The 18764-nt window shown below is 40.8% G+C and overlaps 1 protein-coding gene across 2 annotated transcripts in view; it reads right to left on the reverse strand.

Moving 5' to 3' along the window:
- Positions 1 to 644: 644 nt before the first annotated feature.
- Positions 645 to 18764, reverse strand: part of CLDN18 (claudin 18) — a 39472-nt gene continuing 21352 nt past the window's right edge. Inside the window, exons 1-5 of one of the 2 annotated variants that reach the window (XM_034781900.1) lie at positions 17640 to 17921; positions 8599 to 8763; positions 5513 to 5621; positions 4515 to 4625; positions 645 to 3236 (exon numbers count right to left, since the gene is read on the reverse strand). In XM_034781900.1, the coding sequence (XP_034637791.1) occupies positions 3059 to 3236; positions 4515 to 4625; positions 5513 to 5621; positions 8599 to 8763; positions 17640 to 17859 (783 nt within the window). In that variant the 5' untranslated portion in view covers positions 17860 to 17921 and the 3' untranslated portion in view covers positions 645 to 3058. Of the gene's footprint in view, positions 3237 to 4514; positions 4626 to 5512; positions 5622 to 8598; positions 8764 to 17639; positions 17922 to 18764 lie in introns of those variants that run through there. The other variant, XM_034781901.1, reaches the window with a different exon arrangement.

Here is an 18764-nt window from a genome sequence, read left to right on the forward strand (position 1 = left end):
TTGCCGTTGCAGGTTCTCTGTGTTTACACAGTAAAAGCAGCCATCTGCTAATATGTGACTTATTTGCTTTTTAATAAGAGGCGCCCAGCATGGCTAGATTTCCTGGTAACAGGCAGCAATAGATCTTCTAAATTTCTTGCAAAAGTAATATGAGAGTTCTTTGAGTTTGTTGGGCAAAATGTAGTCATTGGATCTGATGCTCTGATTCACTTAACTCTTAAAAGTGCAGGTGTAGATTCCTGATTTATCATTACAGATCCATATGCAGCGTTCTGTATGGAGCACATATTGGAGAACATATTATTGGAGCTCAAAGCAACCCTCCATATAAAACTGAATTTCCAATGTAACAACAGGCAGGAAAGAAACTTTGAAAACCCAACAACAAAACCCCTTCTAGTTCTTCTTTATACACCTAGAAGAGGCAAAAAACAAGACCCATTTTTCCCTCTTTTGCAGATCACACCCCTCAGAGCTTGAGGAGTTCAAAGCTGGAATGAATCTAGTAATGCAGGGAAATTAATGGCTCCTGTTTACCTAGCTTCAGGGAATGACAAAACAAAAGCCAAATAAATCAACTAACACTTTTCAAACTTAAAGTCACTTTCTTTAATATTCAAGTAACAAAAACATAATGGAGCACAATATTTCCAGCATGCAAAACACAGACACAAAAGCAAAGTATGTATCAGAGCTGTATGAAAATCTAGTCTTCAAAGTAACAAACACATTAGTTAAAAAAAAAAAAAATAGCAAACATCTTAGTGCCATGTAACTAAATGGGCCTGTAAAAATAATGCTCCCAAACCTCCAGTGGTGTAAATCAGCATATCTCCCTTGAATACAATATTGCTATGCAGATTTATACCTTCTGTGGTTCTGGGTTTAAGGAAGTGAGCATTCTTTGTACTTAATTGGTGACTTTCACGTACTCCCACCCCAACGCAGTACAATAAGGCTTTGTTTAGGGTTCTGCATTAGGATTAGGGGATGCAGTTCGTCTCCACTGAGCCTTGTGGCTTCACCACAGCGCCTGTGCTGCTGATGCCCTTCCACAAATGGTGCATCCTTTCTGGGCTTCTGAATTCTTGTGGCTCCACCCTGACCCACCTCCAAACTCCCTTTACACACTCTCCTATTTGGAGCTAGTGTGGAGATACACATGGGGTGCATAACCACTCCCCCTGGGGACCTATCCAACATGGGCTCACTGCGGGGCTTCAGTCTTGTGATGGGCCATGTGCACATATGTGTGTGGACTACACGCAGTGTGAGTACGGAGATTCATGATATACTGTGCTTAGGAGTTTAATAGACACACAATCAGTGTGTGTTGAAAGGTGATGCTGTCAATATCTCCAGACATTAAAAGGATCAAATTGTTGGGGAAATCTTCTGCCTTCATTTCTGTTCCATTTCAGTTGAGTTCACAAGCTAGTGGATACATAGAACTCAGACTGTTACCAAGAACGAGAGCAAAATCCCATCACAGATAGCTATCAAAATGGCTGCTTGGGAGGGAAGGGCTTCTAGGATCCCTCTTTTGCTTATCCCTTTAAACCATCAAAGCCCCTCATGAGAAGGATCCTCACTCTGCCAAGGAGTCACTGTTCAGAGACCCATCAAAGATATCCCTTGAGTCAGACTTGCTCAGGTGACAGATGATGCTTCCCATCCTCTGGACTGAGCGAGGTCTCTTTTCTGTGCTCTTGGCCTTGATGACTCAAGCAGATTGTATTGTCAAATTGACCACTGAGAAGATGATAGTGACCCTTTAAGGGGTTAATATTCAAATCAGTATGGGAAGAATTAATACAAGGAAGCTGTAATGTCAGTGAAGAGAGTTACACATCTAATGCTCCATGGGATTCCTGCTCCAAATGTGACTCTAATTAATTCTAAATGAGAAATTCGCCTGGCTTCATTAAAGATGACATCTGCAGAAATACCAGTTGTGCACAAAGGTTCTCAGCTATCACAGAAAATACCATGCCTAGGAATAACAATGGATTATGTATATTCCCCGATGGGATCAGAGGAAATAAATACACTTTGGTATCACAGGTTACATCGAATGTCTAAGTAAGGTAAATCAAATTAAATATCACACCAAATCAGCATTATATAATACATTACAGTACCAGGGAAGGAAGTGTCTGGGTACAAGTGATGACCAAGCACAAATGTGGGATCTGCCGAGCTATGCTCACTATGCTTAAAGAAAGGCCATTGGAATTTCATTAAAGCACACAGCATATAACACAAAAGGCAATGATTTTTCATCTCTTTAACCTGCTGTGGCAAGGCTGGGTTACAAAGCTAGGGCAAAGATACACTATCGTTTAAGCAAAGCACTGTCACTTTATCTGACCGTAACTAGAGGTTACGTTAAGGTCTCCGGGATCTGAAAAAAACAAGAGGCAACTCTCTATACCTTGCGTGAAATTGAATGGGGAGATGAGGAATGTAGTGGTGTGGTGCTGTTTTTACATACTGCTCTGTAATTAAGATTGGCCACCAGCGTTTTTGGAGACAATTGCCTTTTGTTACTAGTCAGCACAGACATTTGGGTTTAGCAATCTGACTTTCAAAGGCCTTTCATGCCTGCTCTCAGTGCTATTTAGTTTTTAGTCACAAACACAAACATGATCATGATTGATTTACATGGGATTGCAAACACCAGCTGTGTTCTGTTATTAAATAGAAATGTAAATCAATTAAAAGAAACAAAATGGTGCATGGGAGAACCACGCTTTTGGCTTTCATAAGCTGTATTTGAAATACTAACCATCTCTTTTAAGGATGAGAACAACTAGAAGAACGCGCTGCTTGTTTTATGGACCTCATCATACTGGGGACACCAGTACAAAGTCAAATCAAGGTCACATTAGCAACCAATGAAAATGCCCCACACCTCACCACAGTAAACCAAACAAAATAAGAAAGAGTGAACCTATGTACAGGCCCATATGCCTCTTGTTTGAGCACTCTTTTTGGTTTGTTTTTGGACTGCAAAGTGTTATAGAACAATAGTGTATCTTTGACCCCTGAAGGACTTCTAGACATAGTCATATTTTGAAGGGTATGAGCGTTTCCCGTCATCGCTACGAACGGTGTCATCGTATGCTGAGACTTTTTTACTTTTGGCTTCAGATTCATAGCCAGTACCAGCCTTATATGGCGCAGTCTTGTAGGAGATATTCCGTCCTGATGCATTGTAGGAGACTGCCTTGTAACTGAAAGAGAAATAAAATACAATGTCAGCAATGCAGACTCTGTGACAACCTCCAATATCCACTCCCCTCTGAACTTTATTCCCGTGAGTTCCTGGATTTAATGCAACTGATTAAGCACTATATTAATTCCTATTATTTGTATTATAGTATCACTTGGAGGCCCTGACAAAAATGAGTGCCAAATGTCCATAAACAGATTGCAAAATTATCTCCTTTAAATTTGTTATTTGAAATGCTTCTTTCAGTTTCTTCCCGAATAATTCCTGGCCTGCAGATTGTTTGAATTGCAGACTGAAAATGTAACAATGAAACATGCAGGGACAGATTTGCATCTAGTGTAAATTGTCCTAGCTCCTTTGGCTTCCGAGATTCTATGACAAGTTATACAATTTGCAACTCATGCTGTAATTTATGTAACAAAGTTAGCTAACCAACATAGTGCACATTTTGAATTGTATGTTTGATTGTAAAAATCGCAAGTCATACCTTGCTGACATATATATCATCCAGTCAGGGAAGAGAAACAATATCATGAGACTCATGTAAGTAAACAACACTATACAAGTAAGTAGTCTGTATTCTTAGGGGGCCCACAGATGACATGATTACAGCTGAGCAAATAATTGAGTTCAAAATAATTGGAGTTACAGGGCCAAAATGAAAAATCCCTCCCCCTTGCCTCCCGCCTATTTGGTTCAATTCAAATCCAAACCAATCTTTTTCTAAATGTTTCACTGAATTGAAAAACTTGAGAAAATTAATTTTTGTGAACCCATTATGAATGCTTTTTGGTTTTTCATTTGGGATCTTTTTGGCTGTTTTTCACTGTTGTTTGTTTTTGTTTATTTTAAAAAGTGGCCAAATTTCAAAATGAAACAAAAAGTTTCAAAACAAAAAAATCAAAAAGAAATATTTTTACTTAAAAAAAATCATTTTTTGGCCAAACTATGCCAAAATTTAGCCTGAATTTGCATATAGTCTGCGCCCCAAAATACATTTTTCAGTCAAATTACTATTCTCTGAAAAAAAATTGCCAAGCTCTAATCATTATATCCTTCGTAACCTGGGTGTGCCATATGATTGCAGCTACTGTGCATCTGGTCCATGGGCTATATATGTTTTGCACATCCAGTGCTTGCCAGGGTAATCTAAGCTAGAGATCTGTGATGTGCCTTAAAATATTGAACCCCGCAGAAGAGTGTCCATCACTTCCTAGTGCACAATCAAACACTATTTCACTACAAGCAAAGCTTCCAATTTAGAAGCATAGGGACTTACTTGGTTTCTTCTGGTACCAGTCCCCTGCAGGCAATGCACATCATAACGCCTCCTACCAGGGACAAGCCCCCAGCAACCCAGCCAACGAATAAGGCTGAACCAAAAGTATACCTACAAAATAAAAAGACAAAGGGCCCGTAATGCTGTGGGGGTGCAGGAACTCTCCATGCAATTTGTTTTGAAGTGTCTTTAACATACAGAATTCTCTCCTGGAGCAGGACCTCTCTTCTACCATGTTGGTCTTTCTTAGCAGAGGTCTTTCTTAGTTTTTACCTTCAGATTTCCCTCTGTCCCAACAGGAATGAGAGTGACTATATCCCACCCCAGCCACACAAGTGTCGTCCATGTTGTAGAGGGGACGGATGCGTTCTCCCTACTCCTTTGGTTTGGCTACGTGAACATGGACATCACTCAGTTACATTGTTCTGGTTGCTTGTTTATTCATTTCAGTCTTCAAAGTGCCCACTGAAGGCAATTGACAGACTACCATTAACTACACTGGACTTTGGATCAGATCTTAAAGCAGGACCTCCACCCCTCCCCAATCCCACTCCATGCAGGGGAATAATCAAGTAGTGTATCACCACTATAGTTACTTCTACATCATACCCCCTTCCCTACAGACATACTAGAAAAATGACATCACTGGGCAGCCCTGTCCCCAGCTGCTGTAATAGCCTCTGGGGACCATTAGCAGCTGGTACAAGTTACAGAAGGCTATGTGCTTGGGAAACTGGCTTTGGATAGAGTAGACCTGATAACACGGGACCCCCAGGATGGTTTAAAGCTATACTGTGCACTCATCATAGCTAAAGATCTGGCCTGATAAATCCATCTAGCCATAGCATCAGAATTGATCTGAAAACACAGACTAGATACCATCACTACATGCTTGTTGATTCTGGGGCAGCTGTGGCTACTGCATGCCAATGCTAACATTCTACTCCTGAGCTATACCGATCTCGCAATGACTGCTCTTCACAAGAGGAGAAGGTTACCTTGTCTGGATGGTCTGCATCGATCCTTGGTACATATTGGCTGTTGACATCCAGAAGTTTGTGACTAGCATGTTGGCAAATACTGACACTCCGGCAATAGCACATAGACCTGGGAACAGAGAGAATGTGGGACTGGGAGCAAGATTCCTCACTGCCTTATATGTCAGGGAGTCATTCAGATCTCTGAAAAAATGGGAGTAAAGTGCTACCTACCACTCCAATTGCAATCACTTTGCACAAGTTATACAATGGCAGTAGCATTGAGACCAAGAATTGTCAGGTTTCCATGTAAACTGCTCCACAATGGAGTGCTCCAGAATCAAAGCATTCATTACAACCCAGCCTTCCCCTTCCCCTACCCCAAAAAAACCTTCTCTAGTAGAGCTGGTAGATTTTTTCTGTTCAACCTTTTCTCAGTGGAAAACCATTTTGAGACATGTAAATTCTGATTGCTGAAAACCACCTTTTTTTCTGTTTTTGAGATTTCAGTTTTTCAATGAAAAACTTCAAAGAAAGAATTTTCATTGTCATTAAATTTTTCATGGAGAAAAAAATCTTTTCACAATCATTGGGATATTGGAAAAGGGTGCAAATAGCAGCTATGAAAGTTTTCTGGGGCTGTTAACGCGGAATCCAAACATCCCTCTTGCAAATCTGAAGTCACAGATATCCCTGCCCCAAAGCAGGAAGGAAAAAACTCAAACTCATCACATTACCAAAGTCCTCAAAAGTCCCCTGCTTGCCAACCAGCAACACTGACTCTGACACCTTCCAAAAGCCCCACCTATCCTTTATCCAGCTGCCATAGCCTCTGGCTACCCTACAAGACCCTCTATTTCCAGCATGCTGACAACTGAAAATTTGGGGGCTGTGGAAATCAAATGGGTTTTAATACCCAAATAAAAATGTAAGTAATACTTTATTGATGGCATGAGTGGGAGAGCTTGAGGAGCCAGGACCACAGAAATCAGTGGTGTTTCCATCTTAGGTATCAAATTACTCTCATTAGCCTAGTATCTGGGCATGTCACAGTCTTTAATGCATTTATCCACCTAGTGCCTGGTGACTTTGGGAAGTGCAATAATCTCCATTTTACAGAGAGTTACTTGAGGTCACATAGCAAGTCTATAGCACAGCAAGGAATCAAAGCCAGGTCTCCTGAAGGCTAGGCTAGATCTAACCATTGGACAATCCTTCCTTTCGACTTTGCTCACCAGCTCTAATATGCCACATGATAGCTGGGTCCTTGCCTGTATTTTAGATAGATAACTCTTCCATTCATTGTCTTTCAGTGATTTCATAAATGTAGAATATATGGGTGGGATTTGCACAGACTTTCACTGTTGGCCTAACTCTGCTCCCTGTGAAGTCAGTGGGTAAAATTATATGTATTTTAAATGCAAAAAGGAAGCCACATTATACGAAGCCCTTTCTTTCATCCAAACAGTGTATATTGTACATGCTTGAACTGTTTTATTTGAGGTCACTGGGACAATCTGCCTGAATAAGTGCTCAATCTGAGTAAGCATTGCAGAAATCAGGCCTTCATAGAATGATAGATGTGAAGGCTTGGAAGAGATCTCAATAGGTCATCTAGTCCTACCTATCCTCTGCATTCAAGGCAGGACTAAATAATAACTAGACCATTCCTGACAGGTTTTTGTCTAACGTGTTCTTAAAAACCTCCAATAATGGAGATTCCACAACCTTCCTGAGCAATTTGTTCCAGTGTTTAACTACCCTGACAGTTAGGAAGTTTTTCCTAATGTCCAATCTAAATCACCCTTGCTGCAATTTAACCTCATTGCTTCTTGTTCTATCCTCAGAGGTTAAAGAGAAAAATTTTTCTCCCTCCTCCTTGTAACAACCTTTTATGTACCTGAAAATTGTTATCGTGCCCCTTCTCAGTCTTTTCTTCTCCAGACTAAACAAACCCAGTTTTTTCAATCTTCCCTCATAGGTCATGTTATCTAGACCTTTAATCATTTTTGTTGCTCCTCTCTGGAGTTTCTCTAATTTGTCCACATCTTTCCTGAAATGTGGGACCCAGAATTGGACACAGTACTCCAGCTGAGGCCTTATCAGCATGGAGTAAAGTGGAAGAATTATTTCGCGTGTCTTTGGGCTGGTCTACACTGGGGGTGGGGTGGGGGGATCGATCTAAGATATGCAACTTCAGCTACGTGAATAGCGTAGCTGAAGTCGAAGTATCTTAGATCGATTTATCTTGGGTCCTCACGGCACGGGATCGATGGCCGCAGCTCCCCCATTGACTCCACTACTGCCGCTCGCTACGGTGGAGTTCCGGAGTCAACAGGGAGCGCATTCGGGGATCGATATATTGCGTCTTAGTGAGACACGATATATTGATCCTCAATAAATCTATCGCTACCTGCCGATACGGCGGGTAGTCTGGACGTACCCTTTCTTACAACAATCCTGCTGAATCATTCCAGAATGATGCTTCAGTGAGACTATGGACTCAATTTCTTTACTCACCTGCAATGGATTGTGGGTAAATCTGTGATGAAGGAATTCCCTTAGGCAACACCACTTTCATAGTTGGTTGCTTAATGCAAATACGGGGTAAATTCTGCTGATTTATTCATGCAAGTCATGTTACTAGAACCTCTGGGATTGCCCACATGAGGAAGACAAGCATGACTGGATTTTATTGGCAATCCCAAGTATTCAAAAATCATGAAACTGTCTTAAAAATCATGAAACTTTAAAAGTAATTTCTGGGCTCTTTTTATTTGTCTATTTTTTTGAGCTTTTAGGGTTCACATTTTCGTGCTGTTTTCCATCTCCATGAAGGCTAGAAACTTACTTTTTTATCAACTGAAAACTGAGGTTCTCATATATTTACATGACTCTCGGAGCTGAGGCCTTAATAAAAACAACAGAAATATTGCCAGAGTTGGTAGCACTGCAGTTTGCAATTCTGAAACATTCGTTCCCTGTGCATCTTGACTGTATTTGTCCTTTTGCTTTTTTGTTTTACAAAGACTTCCTCAATCTTAAATTCAGCTGCTGGCTGAGCTTTGCACATAATAGAAGAAATTATGTAAAGCACAATGACTTACCAGCCACAATAAACATGATGCCAGAGGTCAGAGTCATATTGGCTTTTGCGGAGTCCTCCATATTGCCAATACGAATGCATTTCAGGGCGAAAATGGACACAAGGAGGCCAATGGCACCCAGGACGATGCCCACGATCATTAGGGCTCTCACAGCCTGGAACATTGCTGCAAAACAAGTCAAGGAAAAAAACATTTGACTATATAACATGGGGGTGTAGTCCAAGCTGTGGCTGGAAGGCTGGGGACAGCCAACATGGGCCACAATGAGCATTGCTGTTTCCAACCACATGAATTCTCAGAGAAGAGCTGAGAGCCATGATGAGGCTGATGGAGCTATTCGGACATTTTCCATCAAAAACATTTTTTTCAAAGGCACATGGCTTTTCAACAAAAATGAAAATTTTCACCCCCAAAATTCTGTTTTTGTCAAACCATTTTAGGTTTTCATCAATAAACAAAAACCCAACATTTTTCTTTTATTTTTAGCAGCCAAAAAAAACTGAACATTTTTGGTTTTAAATTTTAAGCTTTTCAGTTGCCAAAAACTGAAATATTTTCAGCTTTGGGTTTTTTACTTTTTTAAGAAAAATCTTTACATTTTCAAAGAAAAATATTTATGAAAATGAAAGCATTTTTCTGGAGTGAGGGGAAACAATCATTTCTTGAGTCGCACCAGAGGCAGCCCTTTCATATGCAGAAGGAAAGATGTTAAATCTATGTCCCCATGAACTATTCCCATTGAGCATACTCTGAACCTGGCATGTTGACCTTCTAGGTGCTCTTCCACATAGGAGTGAGCTTCCTGTCCCACACTGTAAGAAGCAAGGGAAGAATGAGATTGGCCCACAGATACATCACAAATGGTCCAGTTAGCTCTAAACGGAACTTGGGCCAGTTTTATATAGGCGTTTAGACACCAATGGTGTAGATAAGGGCCTGTCAGCATCTTTGAGCACCTAAATACCTTTGCAAATCTGCATCTTTATCTTTACCATTTACAGGGTTCCCCCTTTTCAAATGATGTTAGTAGTCGGTTGGAATTTTATTTTTTTTGTCAAAACAGTTTTCCATAAGAAAATGCCGTTTTTGACAAAACCAACATTTTTCATGAAAATTTATTGATTTTGGTGAAATTTTACTTCAAAAAAATTGGAACACAGTTACAGAAATGTCAGACATTTTGGGAACAGAAAGTGTGATTTTTCATTTTGAAACAATGTTTTGTTTTGAAATGTACTTTATTTTATATATTAAATTAAATTCAAACAGGTGGAAATTGAAACAAATTGAGAGACAGCATGGGCCAGATTGTGAATGGTTTGCGGGAGTGGAGCCCATGGCTGACAGATTTTAAGCGCCACTTCCCGCAGCTCCTATTGGCCGAGAACGGTGAACTGCGACCACTGGGAGCTGCGGGTGGCTGTGCAAATGTAAACAAACTGTCTGGTGACGCACCAGCAGATTACCCTGATGGGCTGAGTGCGGCCTGCGGGCCGCAGGTTGCCCACCACTGATCTAGAGTCTCTATTTACAGCTGTGCAAGGCTAGTGCAAAGTATGACTAAAATCAGGAAGTTAGGATTTCACACTCACTTTTCATGGGTGTGAACGGCAACACAAGGTGCAGGGCCTGGGGGACAATCAGATCCACTGTCTTTCAGGTATTAGGTATTCAGGTATGTCTTTCATTGTTGGAGATCCAGAGACAAAGCTAAAGCTTAACCAGGTATAGCAATTTTTAAAATGCAATAAAAAGAAATATGGCCACCTCGCGGTGGCTTTATTCTCTTTGGTGGTTTCTTACAATAAGCCAAAGGAGTGTGCCATATTTATTTCACTGGCTGGCAATGAGATAAGCAGATTTGGATGGTACCAGATGTTGCTCATGGCAAGTGTGCGTGTGAGCAAAGAGTAGCAGCTTGTGATTTATGCAGAAAGTTATGCCAATGCTGAGAAAAATCCCACAAACAACTCCTTTTCACATAAGGCTTCAACTGAGCAAAAAAACTGTGAAAAGCAAATTGAAGAGTTGACACATGCTCTCATACAAAGCTACTGTACGTTGGTTCCCAACTGTAACCCAACATATTGTGAATCATCTATAGCAACACCTCTTAACATCCCTCAAGCTGCCTCTCTATCAAGCAGGGAAAAAAGGTGTATGGTGTTTGAATATCAAGAAGTCTTTCTAATGAAATGGCATCTATTTCATCTCATCCACAATTTAACACTTGGCTGCAGATATTTCTTGGCAATAATGTCTTTGCCAGTGTCCATACCAGTTGTTAAAGACCCCATGAGAGATGAGAAGGTATCAGAGTAACAGAGATGGTCAAATAATGGGAGGATGCAGTCACAAATGTGTTTGCAAAGTACCATTTGTGATTTGATTTTGGTACATTTGTGCCTCTTTTTTTCATTCCATGAACATTCCAATGACTGAGTTCTATTTATGTCAATGCTGTTATGGGTATGAATACCTGTGTTTCTGCAAGAACAACAGTACCTATGTGACCAAGAGGACGAGAGTTTCCGGTCTGATCTCATCAGACCGGGAATTCTCTTGCTATGCAGGTATTCTCAGCTGGCACAGAGGTGGAATAACCGTCTTCTACACCACTCCATATCCTAGGCTCAGCACACAGAGTGAGCCTAGTGAAGGAAGGGGGAGTGGTTGGAGGGGTACCGTGTTCTGGATGTTCCCAGCTCATGTGTTGCTCCTTGTGGGCTGCTATTAGCTGGTGTTAGGGTGACCAGATGTCCCGATTTTATAGGGTCTGTCCCAATTTTGGGGTCTTTTTCTTATATAAGCACCTATTACCCCACACCCCCGTCCTGATTTTTCACATTTTCTGTCTGGTCACCCTCGCTGGTGCTGGCTGTCGTAAAGACTCCTATTGACCTGAATGGCCATCGGTTGATGGTGTATATGAGCTGACAGTGAGGGAGAAGGTACTGTATGGAAACAAGCCAGAAGTGAACTATATGGCATTGCCCAGAGGAGAAGCCATTGTACAGAGGGCATTCTCTTCAGTGCCATTCTCTGGTGATTTGAACATTTTTAAAGAGTGTTTAAAGAGAGTTTTGAGGTAGCCTTTTTTCAATAATTCTTTTCACATTTGATACCACCAGGACAACTTGTTGTCCCACAATCACAGAACTGCTGACATAGCTACCTTAGAAAAATTACATTGCAGAACAAGTTGGCCAGGAGTGAAAGGGAAATATTTGCAATTCTGCCAGCCTTGCCCTACCCGCTTGATCCATGTTAGATGGGGAGGTGGTCAGGGGACCATGTAGAAGAACATCAGATCTCCATGGCATTAGTGGGTTACCTCATGTTTGGGTAGAACCAATAGCTTTATCAGCTTGGCGCAGTAACTCACCTACAGATGAACATGACAAGTAGCACTGAATGCATGGAGAGACCCAACCTGAAATAACCATGGCTTTCAGTGGGATTGGGCCGTATTGACAATCCCAGGTTATTGCTGCTCTGACTCATTCTGATCATCAGGTATATCCTTATCAGCTGATAACAAGTGTTAACAAACCAGGTATTTTCAGCCTCCCACTCATCAGCACAGAGGTGTGATTTCATTATTATTCATCAGAAATCAAGAGACTGATGGATAAGTGTTATCAGTCCCAAAGGGTGTTCACAAGACATTTGGTGCAGAGCAGGAGGAAGCAGTGAGAAGAAAAGCACAATGTTCCTTTACTCATTTTTCTTTACAAAGGCTGAAGTTTCATTTCATCTGCTTTGGTTTCAGTGAGAGTAGAACTAGCCTGTGATATCACCAAGCAAGGTGTGTGCTGCTGGCTGAGTGACAACCAGTGAAATTAATACTCCATAGTTGTGAGTAAGCCACTATTGAATAGAATCTATAGCTCTGGTTTCCTCTCAGGGAGTGATAAGCTCTCCCCTGAGACACACTTTTACATCCTACAAATGTCCTATAAAAGATTACAATATTTGTGTGCAAGTAAGATGATAGGAGGGGTGCTCTGATTCTCAGACGTCACTAGCACATTCTGGATCAGATAAACTGGTACATTCCAGTTGCTTTGTGTGCCTCTGATATGGTGTGAAGCAGCCAGAGTACAGCCATGGATCTTGCTCTCTGTTTCAGAATGCTTTAGTCCCAACCCTGCAATCATTGTGGAGAAAAATCTCTCAGTGAAATCCAGCATGGGCTGGAAGATTGAGGCCAGAGTTAAGGAATTGACTCCCTTGAGGTGGTAAGTCCTTTATTTTAAAAACAGCAGTAGAACTCTGTCCCTGCGTAGCTGAGCTGCAGAAGACCAGGCAGGCAGGGACATTGCTTTGCTAGGGGATGACTGACATGTCATGAGTTTTTCAAATACATTGTTCATGCCAACAGAAGAAAAAAATGAATTATTATGCACTAAATTATATCCCACCCCACATGGGTTTGGAAGGTATGTGGGAGAGAGAACAAGATACCTCATTATCTTCTATCCCACATAGGGACCAGGCACAACTGTTGTCCTTCCATTCACCTCCCTCTGGCATAAATCCCTTTGAAGGGTGGAGCTTAGGCTCCTCCACTCTCCTTGGCATTTCCTCCTCAGCTCAGCCTACGGTCTCTTTGTGGCTCAAGTCCCTTGTCCTTTGAAATGGAGAGTGTTAGAGAACACGTGATGGGCCAGATCCCCAGCTGGTGTAAATCAGCATAGTGCTACTGAGAGTGGCCATTGTCTATGTGACTGCAACAGAGCTATGGAATGGAACTACCCAGACATCTGTTTGGAAAATAAAACAGCAGGGCACAGATTATCCAACAAGTTCTCAGAATGTATTGGAGACTTCTTTTATTTCAGAAGGTGGAGAAAGCTACTAGGTGGGAGGCTGTTCTAGATTTGATTTTGACAAATAGGGAGGAACCTGTTGAGAATTTGAAAGTGGAAGGCAACTTGGGTGAAAGTGATAGTGCAATGGTAGAGTTCACGATTCTAAGGAATGGTAGGAGGGAGAACAGCACAATAAAGACAATGGATTTCAAGAAGGAAGACTTTAGCAAACTCAGGGAGTTGGTAGGTAAAATCCCATGGGAAGCAAGTCTAAGGGGGAAAACAATTGAAAACAGTTGGCAGTTTTTCAAAGAGACATTTTTAAGGGCACGAAAGCAAACTATCCCACTGCATAGGAAAGATAGAAAGTATGGCAAGAGACCACCCTGGCTTAACCAGGAGATCTTCAATGATCTAAAACTCAAAAAAGAGTCCTACAAAAAGTGGAAACTCGGTCAAATTACAAAGGATAAATATAAACAAATAACACAAGTACTGTATGTAGGGACAAAATTAGAAAAGCCAAGGCACAAAACAAGATTAAACAAACTAGGGACATAAAAGGAAAAAAGAAAACATTCTACAAATACATTAGAAGCAAGAGGAAGACCAAGGACAGAGTAGGCCCATTACTCAATGAAGGGGGAAAGACAATAACAGAAAATGTGGAAATGGCGGAGGTGCTTAATGACTTCTTTGTTTTGGTTTTCACTAACAAGGTTGGTGGCCATTGGATGTCTAACATAGTGAAAGCCAGTGAAAATGAGATAGGATCCGACTCTAAAACAGGGAAAGAACAAGTCAAAAATTACTTAGACAAGTTAGATGTCTTCAAATCATCAGGACCTGATGAAATGCATCCTAGAATACTCAAGAAGCTGACTGAGGAGATAGCTGAGCCATTAGTAATTATCTTTGAAAAGTCATGGAAGATGGGAGACATTCCAGAAGACTGGAAAAGGGCAAATATAGTGCCGATCTATAGAAAGGGAAATAAGTACAACCCGGGGAATTACAGACCAGTCAGCTTAACTTCTGTACCTGGAAAAAGATAATGGAGCAAATAATTAAACAATCAATTTGGAAACACCTAGAAGAAAATAAGGTGATAAATAACAGTCAGCATGGATTTGTCAAGAACAAATTATGTCAAACCAACCTTATAGCTTTCTTTGACAGGGTAACAAGTCTTGTGGATGGGGGGAAAGCAGTAGATATGGTATATCTTGACTTTAGTAAGACTTTTCATATTGTCTCGCATGACCGTCTTATAAACAAACTAGGGAAATACAACCTAGATGGAGCTACTAGAAGATGGATGCATGACTGGTTGGAATATCATTCCCAGAGAGTAGTTATCAGTGGTTCACAATCATGCTGGAAGGGCATAATGAGTGGGGTCCCACAGGGATCGGTTCAGGGTCCGGTTCTGTTCAATATCTCCATCAATGATTTAGATAATGGCATAGAAAGTACAAAGTTTGTGGATGATACCAAGATGGGAGGGGTTGCAAGTGCTTTGGAGGATAGGATTAAAATTCAAAATGATGTGGACAAACTGGAGAAATGGTCTGAAGTAAATAGGATGAAATTCAAAAGGACAAATGCAATTTTACCAGAACAGGCATGAAAATGGAACCCTACTACCAATTAAAATTACCAGAATATGGATATCATTGGGGATTTTTAAGGTTGGACAAACACCTGTAGGGATAGTCTAGCTAATACTTAGTCCTGCCTTGAATGCAGGGGACTGGACTAGATGACCTCTTGAGGTCCCTTCCAGTTAGGGTGACCAGATAGCAAGTGTGAAAAATCGGGACACGGGGCGGGGGTAATCGGTGCCTATTGTAAGAAAAAGCTCCAAATATCGGGACTGTCCCTATAAAATCGGGATATCTGGTCACCCTACTTCCAGTTCTATGATTCTATGATTTCTATGATCTTTAAACAAACAAACAAACAAACAAACAAAAAAAAACAATTAAAAGCCAGGTCATTCCAACTTTACATTTCAGCAATGCACTATGGAAAATAATACTGATCAGACCTGTTTTTGCAATATGACCTTTCTGTGACTGTTAAATACATTTTCTTATTCCTAGAGATGGGTGAGAAAGTTTTCCATCCTGCAAAAATTTTTGAAATTTTGAAAAATGATTCCCAACTTGAATTGGGATGAGAAGTCAAAAATCTCAAAACTTTCACAAACCAAAAATCCAAAAAACTCAGATCACATCAGTGAAAATGTTTAATTTTATTAATTTCCAAATATATCATTTTGATTTTAACCTTTTAATTTTTTTTATTATTTTACTATAAATTAGTTTAAATTTCAAACTGAAAAATGGAACTTTTTGTTTCAAACATGTAGACATAGGAAATTTGTCAAAATTGACCCCTTCCTGCAAAAAGTTTTGGTTTAATGAATGGACATTTTTCCTACAAAAAAGTGTTTCATCAAAAAATTCCTGACAGGCTCTACTTATTACAACATTACTTAAAGAGTAATTTAATTAAGAACTGGCTCTTGCCAATGATAAATCAGCACAGTGAAACCTGATTATCACTGTTGCTAAGGGAAAATATATTGCTGTCTTAAACCATAATTAGTCATGTACAGCTTTGGTAGAGACATTTATTAAAATAAAAGCAACTCCAGGACAGCTAGCTTCAAATGTTTTTTTTCTCAAAATGGACAACACATTGTCTACCAGTCATAATGCAGAGTGAACACAGGTGTATTTATTAAATCATATCTCTAGAGAGATGCCTGGAACTTTTTGAACCAACAAACACAAAAGCAAAAAAATTTGTCTTCAACTGTACAGTCTCTGGTGACTTCTCAGAGACGAATCAAGTCAGTCATCAAAATGGACAGAACAGGTGAGAAACACTAGGATCTGTTCTCTGCTCTCCACATGTCAATATGCACACAAAAGGCTGTGATTCGCCACAGCTCTGCATCCTGGGCAGTTATTTGCACCTGTGCAAGGATAAATGGGTGTCAAATGCCACTGAATTAGTGACGCAATATTAATTTTTTATTCCACATTGCCCAGGTGTAAATGACTGCATAAAGTAAAGGAGAATCATACTGGTAATTCCGATTCATTTTAATGTTGATCCAGCCTCAGCGCATGCTAGTGCTTTGTAAATTACTCAACTGCTCAAAGGCAGAAGTGACTTCCCTGGTGTAAAATGTCTGGATATTTGTTTACAAAATGGTTTTGGCAATAGGGATTGTACCCTGATTTCAATGCTCCTGAGTTTGCTACTGACCCCTCTCACAACCTTGCTCCGAGTTCTTTACTGCCTTGCCCATTTACACCTGGGCAAAGTGACTGTAAAATGCTACTGGATCAGAATGATTTTGCACCAAATTTGCATTCACTTTGCGTGGGTGTAAATCATTATACAATGGCTCGGCAGCAGAGAATCAGGCCCCAGGATAAATAACACGGTAACCAAATAATCCAATGGGATGTGGACTATGCCGTATTTTAACAGAAACTTTCATACACCTGTCCCTAACCACCAAGTTAGCTTTAGATGAGATGCCTTAAAGGCCATAGATCAGCTTGATCAGTTTGTCCCAATTAAAAAAAATTGACTGAAGAACCAAAACCAAAATAAAAAACAATCAGCCAACCACAACCTTCCAGTAAAACTCCATCTACAAAAAAGAGTTATTAAAAATACCCTCTTGCACTCCAATTCCTCTATGCCCACTGTTCAGCACCAGCTTTCTCAACAAGAAAATTCAGCATATCCTCTTTCCTTTGGGGGAAAAATGTTTCCACTGGTTTCTTGCTGGAAATTACCAATATGATCAGCCAATAACAGTTACATTAAATAACTGAACAGCTCTTATCCACCATTTCATATGTGTTTAAATCCAAAGAGCCAGAATCTCAGCTGATTTGAATCAGTGTAGCTCTATTAACATCAATGGAGCTACGCTGATTTGCTTCTAGCTGAGGACAATAATATAGGTACCAGACAAATATGCAACATTCTGTAATATTTGCCATGCAAAATTATTATTTATGGTAATACAACATACATGTGTTGCTATACTCATATGCTAAGTATTTTTGGAGATATTTCCCCCCCGCCCCGCAAAGCGCTTTAAAATATCAGCTCCTGCTATTCAGTGAAAACTGTATTATATTTATCCTTCAAGAAAACTCCAGGGGTTCACCTGGGTCCATCTTTTGCCCCTACCTGGTAGCCCAAGAATGGTGAAATAAGGCCGGCACTCTGTGAAACCTGAGCTCTGCCTCACGCAGCTCCTCCAGAGTCCCTGATACTGGAACACGGCTGTGACTGGGTTGTCATATAAGTCCTGTGTGCTCCACATGTCTATTCCAGTGGCCGCGATGCATCCAGCAAAACCCAAAGATGAGACAACAAAGCCCATCACTTGGCAGATTGTTGTTGACATGGTGTCTCCCCTCTGGACAGGATTGAGTTAGCTCTGATGAAGCCGTAGACCTTACGGGAACACTCAAGTCCTCTCGACTGAGCCACCAGAAATGCAGCTGCTCTTATCAGATGGTGCCCATTCAGCGACTTTGTTTGCTCAAAGTGTTTTTGCAAGATAGTCCAGTTTCGCTCTCGCTGGGTAGGGTTGTGTGTTTTTTGGTTGGTGAGTCAAGAGATAGGTGCTTTTGTCCTTTAGAAGCACTTGTTCTCCCAGAGCTAAGCAGTCACTCCGGTCAAGTATAGGGCAACCCATTTTGAACAAAGTTATGAGGAGCATTACCTTTCTTGAATTCACCTGCACCTTTCCCCATATCTAAATACTCTGGAGTCTGCTACACTTATTCTGTGTAGTTGGCACATTACTGCTGAGAGGGATCAAGGGAGAACTAGACACACAAATGAATTCTTCATTTTTGGGTAGACATACCATGCCAGTGCTTCCCAACACGGCATCCCCCAAAGGTCTTCACATACAACATGGGTCTCATTCTCACTGCTTTGTTCCTTCTGTTATTATTTACCCCTATCCAAAATGGGAGTAAGACACTCCCAAATCAGGTTTGTAGTAGCAATTTATCCCCACTCTACATTCACTTGACACAGGTGCAGATGTCTACACAAGGTGAAAGGTGGTGGAGAATCAGGTCATATGTCTTTTACTTGAGTTCTTCAAAAGATCTGTCACCAAGAGAGGAAAAAGCTAAAGTCTTATCAGAACAGCCATGAAAAACTAAAGGAGTTTTAATAAGAACAAAACAGAATGGACTAGATACCCTAGGGCACCAAAGCTGTCCTCAGTGCACCTGACGGGAACAGCACAAGTGAGTTTCAACCATCATCCCCAATGCTGAGGTCAGGCAGGAG

The sequence above is a fragment of the Trachemys scripta genome, chromosome 9 (assembly GCF_013100865.1).
Source record: "Trachemys scripta elegans isolate TJP31775 chromosome 9, CAS_Tse_1.0, whole genome shotgun sequence".
NCBI lineage: Eukaryota > Metazoa > Chordata > Testudines > Emydidae > Trachemys > Trachemys scripta.